Source organism: Microtus oregoni, unplaced genomic scaffold (genome assembly GCF_018167655.1).
Source record: "Microtus oregoni isolate MIOR12 unplaced genomic scaffold, Mior012 000001F_ref0000356, whole genome shotgun sequence".
Lineage (NCBI taxonomy): Eukaryota > Metazoa > Chordata > Mammalia > Rodentia > Cricetidae > Microtus > Microtus oregoni.
The window spans coordinates 89,006,893-89,013,375 of record NW_024543060.1 but is presented as its reverse complement, the minus strand read 5'-3'; the positions used below and the strand labels follow the sequence as shown (position 1 = coordinate 89,013,375).

Here is a 6,483-nt window from a genome sequence, read left to right as displayed (position 1 = left end):
GCTTGCTGTGTGGGTTTGATCCCTGGAACTCACAGGAGCTGGAAGAGGAGAACTGACTCCTTCAAGTTGTCCTCTGACTGCGACACACACCTAAGGGCACATATATGTATGTACACAGACAGATAAATAATTTTTTAAAAGACCAGTGTATTCATTTAGGGAACATTTGCTATGAAGAGGAAAATGGGAGAAACAGGGAGGGAGACTTACCAAGGAGGAGGAGGAATGGGAACATGGAGTGCTAAGTAACACTAAGGATATTTAAATAGCTATAGGACTTATTTTATCTCATAGTGCCAATGCTCCCTCTAAAACCATAGACTAATACAAACTCCAGTGCTGGCCTGGAAAACCTTTTGAGTTTTTGGTCACGAGTGTCCATAAGACCCCCCAAAATAATACAGGCCAATGCCATCATCCTTGGTACTTTCCAGCAAAAGGGGGACCCAGCGTTTAGAGGAGCTTATCTGGAACTTGGAGAACTCTTAGCTGTTTCCTACACGGGTATAACCCCTCACTGTATTCTAGGGCTTATTCTAATGGCAATCCCTGCAGCGAGCCACAAAAGACCAAAAATGCAGAAACCAACACAGCACGGGATGCCTGCCCCTAATTAATACATTTACAACACAACTCCTACATTTAAGGCTCAGTGAATATCACGGAAGATGGGGCAGAAAGATCATAAAAGCCGGAGGACCAGGACATCTGCTGCAAGGACATCTTCTGCAAGGACATCTTCTAAAGGAGGAGGAGATGACACAAAGACTGTGTGTGGTTGTGTGTGTTGTTGTGGTTCTGAAGAAACTGGGGTGGGGGAGAAGACCATGGATTAAAAGGATCAGGATGCACTGTATAAAATCCTCCAATAAAAATACTATATTAAAAAAAAACACTAAATGGCTACTTATAGCAAGGAGCCGCTTGTTTCGTTCCCAACTGCATGGCTAACTTAGACCCGAAATAATCACAGAAACTGTATTAATTAAATCACTGCTTGGCCCATTAGCTCTAGCTTCTTTTTTTTTTTTTTTTTGGTTTTTTGAGACAGGGTTTCTCTGTGGTTTTTGGAGCCTGTCCTGGAACTAGCTCTGTAGACCAGGTTGGTCTCGAACTCACAGAGATCCGCCTACCTCTGCCTCCCGAGTGCTGGGATTAAAGGCATGAGCCACCACCGCCCGGCTTTAGCTCTAGCTTCTTATTGGCTAACTCTTACATATTAGTATAACCCATCTCCATTAATCTGTGTATCGCCACATGACAGTGGCTTAACGGCAAAGTTTCGGCATGTTTGACCCTGGTGGGCTCCATGGCGTCTGACTGCACCCTTCTTTCTCCCAGCATCCAGCCTTGCTTTCCCTGCCTACCTGAGTTCTGACTTTATTCATGAATGGTAATCACAGCACACAGAGGGGACTCCCACATCAGCTACTGTGTTACAGACTTTGTTTTAGGTCTTAAGAACGAACGTGGAGGTAAACAACACAGCTATAATTCTTGCCTTCCCACTGGTTCTAACAGTCTAGTAGAGATGATAGCCATCTCACTGAGTCCTTGGAAAGCCAGGGGTTGCATGTTTTGTGATGCACACCAAAAGATCTTGAATATAACGCCCTCATTATCCTCTCTCCCATAGCAGCCCAACACAACAGTGTCATCAGAGGCCGAGTCACACACAGTTCGTTCTGTTTGTGCATACCTTTGTAATATGAGAAATTAAAATGGTATAGAAACCGATTATTTCCAATACAGCATACTATATGAAGTCATAAAAGACAGGCCACGGAGGTAAAGTAATAGGTGTGTAGTAAGGCAACCTGTAACCACAACTTGAACTGCTGCCATCAAAATGTAAAAAGAAATACACCATCTTTGTATTATTTCTTCAAGACTGTGGCTTTTTACAAAAACAGTATAGACACTGCAAAACTACTTAATAAAACCTGTATTTTCAGACGTACCCAGAAAGGCTCAAGTGTTCCCAATGTTTCCTAAAATGTCATGAAATGAATTTGTTTAAACTTTTTACATTTATAAAAAGCTAGGAAAACATAAAAACTTCGTTTGTGATTTTGGATTTCATTCTTGGAAACAGCACAGAAAAACATACTAGATTAACTGCTTTTTACAATTGCTTTGGCCATTAAAAAGAAAGGCATAAGAAGACAAAAATGAAACTGATTCGGGGCGATGGGACCTGCAATCACAGCCTCCTGTGGACACAACGTTCACGTGACCGACAGAACGCGACTGTAGTAACTGACTACTGCTATTATCGCAGAGATTACTAACCACGAATCTGGTCTCTTGGAAGCAAACATCTAGGAGCAAAGCAATAAAAACATTTAAAGTAACCTAAGATTTCAACCTCTTCTCAGTTTACGAGTTTTATATATGCAATTTCCAATATGGATCAAATAAACAAAATGGATTCAGAATACACCAACCAAAAAAAACAAAACAAAAAACCACAAACGGAGACTAGGGTTTATGTTTACATTTTAATACTTGATAAAAATAAGTTAAATCGGATATAAATACTGCTGGCACACAAACACGTACACACACAAAACAGAATATATACAAATCCAAACTCACATAGAGTTGGTATGAAGCTTGGGTGTAAGAATACGTCATAACCTTTATTAGGAAGTAACAGATTTTAAATTAGACACATAAAATGACTGCAGGAGAAATTATTTTCTTCAAGCTATTCCTCTACTCATTAAGAACTACAAACTCAGGCAGAGTGTGGTGGCTCAAATCTGCAAACCCAGTACTCAGGAGGCTGAGGCAGGAGGACTGCTTTGAGCCCAAGGCCAGACTGGGCTAATATAGAGTATGCCAGGCAAGGCATGGCTATAGAAGAAGACATTGTCTCAGAAAAACAAAACAACGTGGATGATACTCCAAGGTCATTAATTACTGCAAGCATTCTGAAGGCACGCTCTCCAAATTCCTCCCTTGAGGGCCAATGGAAAAACAATCGTTTCACTTTCCTGCTAGGTTTGATATAACGACACATTCATAAATTATAGAAGAGAAAAACATTCTATTTTTCAGAGACCACACACTATATCTTCCAGGTACTTCAGCACTTTATGCTTAATATTTGCTTTATCAAATATTAAACATAAAAGTCCTTATGGAATGTCATACTATTACTAAAAAGAAATTAATACAACTGCAATATAATTTTCTAAATTGTGGCAGAGATTCATCAGCTCTTTAGAAAATTTCAAAATATATTTGAATAATTTTTTTTAACTTGTGAGGAAGGAAAGGCTTTTTAGATTTAGTTATTTATCGCATATATGTTTTATCTGCATGTATGTATGTAGACTATAGGCATGCGGGGTGCCTGTGGAGGCCAGAAGACATTAAATACCCTGAAGCAGAAGGTCTGGAGTCTGGATGACTGTGAGGCCCTGTGTGGGTGCTAGAAATCAAACTTGGATGCGCTGCAAGAATAACAAGTGTTCTTAATTGCTGAGCCATCTCTCTAGTCCCATGGAATTTAATTTCTTATTCACATAAAACGCATGTTTGGGGAAAACAAGCTCCACAGAAAGAAAGTGATCCTATGACTATAACTGGAGAAATTCCCTTCTGCTGAAGAATAGACTAATACATTTTATTTTCCATATAGATAAACCTAAAGTTAACTCTAGAACTTGTGCCAGGTTCCTGGACGATATCTTTACTCTTGATCACCCAACACAAAGATGATGGTGTGAGGTTGCAGACTCTACTGAGTCACAAGCTAGGTCTGCCTGTGGGGCCATTGCATGTCTCTTGTCCCAGGAGCCCCGTCTCTTCCTCCTCCGTGCTGGGACTGCAGGCAAACCTCCTGCCCACCCATTCCTATGCAGGTGCTGGGGATCTGAACTCCAGTCCTCACACAGGCATGAGGAGTACTTTACCCATGGAGCCTCCTCCCCCAACCCTTATCATTTTAGTTTTAAGATCACGGAAACCTAATTTTGGTATCAAAACACATTGTTTTAATGTAAAAATACTTGTCTGCACACACAGGAAATGTCTATTTGTTTGTAAAAATAGTTTAATATGCTAAAAGGTATTAAATTTGTTTCCCTGCAGATTTCATCTAAAAAAATAGATACAAAGTGTATATGTTGTTACATTTTTTTAAAAAAAATCTTACTTTTTACTAAATCTCAGGTTTTGTTCCAAGAAATTAACTTACTTGGTTTTTTTTTTTTTTTTCTTCTTCTTCTTCTTCTTCAAGACAGGGTTTCTCTGTGCAGCTCTGGCTGTCCTGGAACTTGCTACATAGACCAGGCTGGCCTCGAACTCACTGAGATCCACCTGCCTCTGCCTCCGGAGTGCTGAGATTAAAGGTGTACACCATCACCACCCAGCGGGTTTTCTTTTTCTTTCTTTCTTTCTTTTTTTTTTTACCAAAAATATTGATTATAAAATGCTATTAATATTAATAAAAGGCCAATTTTAATTTTAAAAGTCCCTTCTGATATGGAAGGGTTACAGAATTAAATAATAAGAATTTCACTTAATCCGTAATATCAAACCAAGCAGCAGCAGCCATAGGTACTTAGGATTGCTGGGCTATGATTCCTGATAAGAAAATCAACTTCGATGCCTTTTACAGCACATGTCAAACCGTTGCCGGGTTTTACTATGTACCCCGGGCAGGTATCCCGCCTCAGCCTTCAGAGTTGGGATTGTAGGCACACGCTAATGCCAAGCAAACCATTGCTGTATGACTGAACACAGTAACTAGTGTCCAGTGCATTAGCTGCTATTAGCAGACAGTCTCCATAGTTACTACCTACTCAAAGATACAAGGACAATAGCTACAATTCTATTAGTGTTGTTGAACTTTTACATTTCCCTCAAACTGCAGATGCTAACAAGATGGTACAGATTAAAACCCACAATTTGCCTATTAATATAAAAAACACTTGTGAGTCCTCTCCTCAGCCCAGCCCTGTTCCCGCCTTCATCCCCATCTTGACCTCATGTCTATAGCTATCCCGACAAACGCGCATAGGGAGACCCTTTGTGATCCTGATGGAGCTGACTCCCATTCTGTGTGGCCACCCTGGTTTGTTAAAGTGATACCAATGTGTTTATTTTCTGAGCTTCTTACTTCCAGTCATAACAAAATAATGGTCATCGTCTTCTTTTGTCTTGGCAGTAGGCTTTTTATCTCCGCTGGCTGCTCCCTTAGCAGATGAGGGTGGTTTCCTGGTGGAAGGGGGTGGCACGCCACTTTTGGGAGGCCCTTTAGCTGAGTACTGTCCTTGTTTGGCGGTCTGTGCTGACTTTGAGCCAGTTTCTGTCTTGGCAGAAGACTGGGGGACACTCACAATGGACAGCGGGGTTCGGCCAGGAGAGCCGGGTCCTGTCTTCTGGCAGGTACCCTTACTCTGTGGTTGCTTTCTAGCAACTGAAACAATATTCTCACCTTTTGGTTCCTTGGTAGTTTTTGCAGAGGACACTGAACATGAAGAAGCTGGATGATGAAGTCTTGGTGCTGAGATTGTCCTGGACTTCAGAGGTCTTCCAGGCGGCTGAGACTGTGTCCCCAGACCTCCGGCTCTGGCTTTAGAACTGGGCGTTGTCACTCTTGCAGGGGACTGGAAAGGAGAAGGGCTAGGCCCCCCGTGCATGTTTCCCTTAGGTAGCTTTGGACACTTTGATGATAAAGGTACAGGTGACTCCTCCCTGGAAGAAAGATGATTGTGTTTCAAAGGCTTTGGTTTCATCTTTCCAGAAGACTTAGTTGGCAGAGGTCTAGACTTAGAGAGATCTCTTGAATTCTGGACTGGGGTAGCCACGGTCGTAGCAGTCTTGGGGAATGTGACACATTTTCTCACCGACGCAGGTGCACACTGAGCAGAGCTTGAGGAAGCTGGTGTAGAGCTGTTACCCCCTGAGTTTGAAGAAGCCGCGGGAGAAGACACACCGTGGGGAGCAGTGTGCAGGGTTTTTGCTCTGCCTTTCGAAGATGTGACCTTGGGGTGGGAAAATGATGCTGGAGAACCCGGAAGTTTAGAGCGGGCGGACAGAGAAGCGAGACTGCCTTTCGTTGGTGCGGCAGCAGGCACCGCACCTGGTGGGCGCACCTGCCTCTCCTTGCTCTTTGGGGCACTCGCTGGTGTGCCAGGCTTTAAATTCTGTTTCTGAAACATGTTAACTGCTGACAAAGGGTTCATTTCTGGAGGCTGAGGCGTTCTGGCAGCAGAATCTGGCACACTTTCATTAGAGACTCCTTTTTGAAACGCTAAGATTTTTTGTTCTAATGTAGCAAACTGCAGTATTCGACAGGGGTCGTATTTCAGCAAAAATCCTTGCAGAGTGTCCCAGCCTCCACCAACACGGACCATAACATGTTTTCCGTGAAGCATCTGCCCCCAAAACAGAAATAAAAAGTGAAACTTATCATTTTGGTCTGCTAACAATAACAACTTGCATTTTTCTTCTATGACCTGTGAAACT

The 6,483-nt window shown here is 42.2% G+C and overlaps 1 protein-coding gene across 3 annotated transcripts in view; it reads right to left on the bottom strand.

The window, feature by feature from the left end:
- Positions 1 to 4,379: 4,379 nt before the first annotated feature.
- The window catches only part of Gas2l3 (growth arrest specific 2 like 3), a 30,295-nt gene continuing 28,191 nt past the window's right edge, over positions 4,380 to 6,483 (bottom strand). For all 3 annotated transcript variants that reach the window (XM_041670378.1, XM_041670396.1, XM_041670386.1), the window contains one exon: positions 4,380 to 6,392. In XM_041670378.1, the coding sequence (XP_041526312.1) occupies positions 5,112 to 6,392 (1,281 nt within the window). In that variant the 3' untranslated portion in view covers positions 4,380 to 5,111. The remainder of the gene's footprint in view (positions 6,393 to 6,483) is intronic.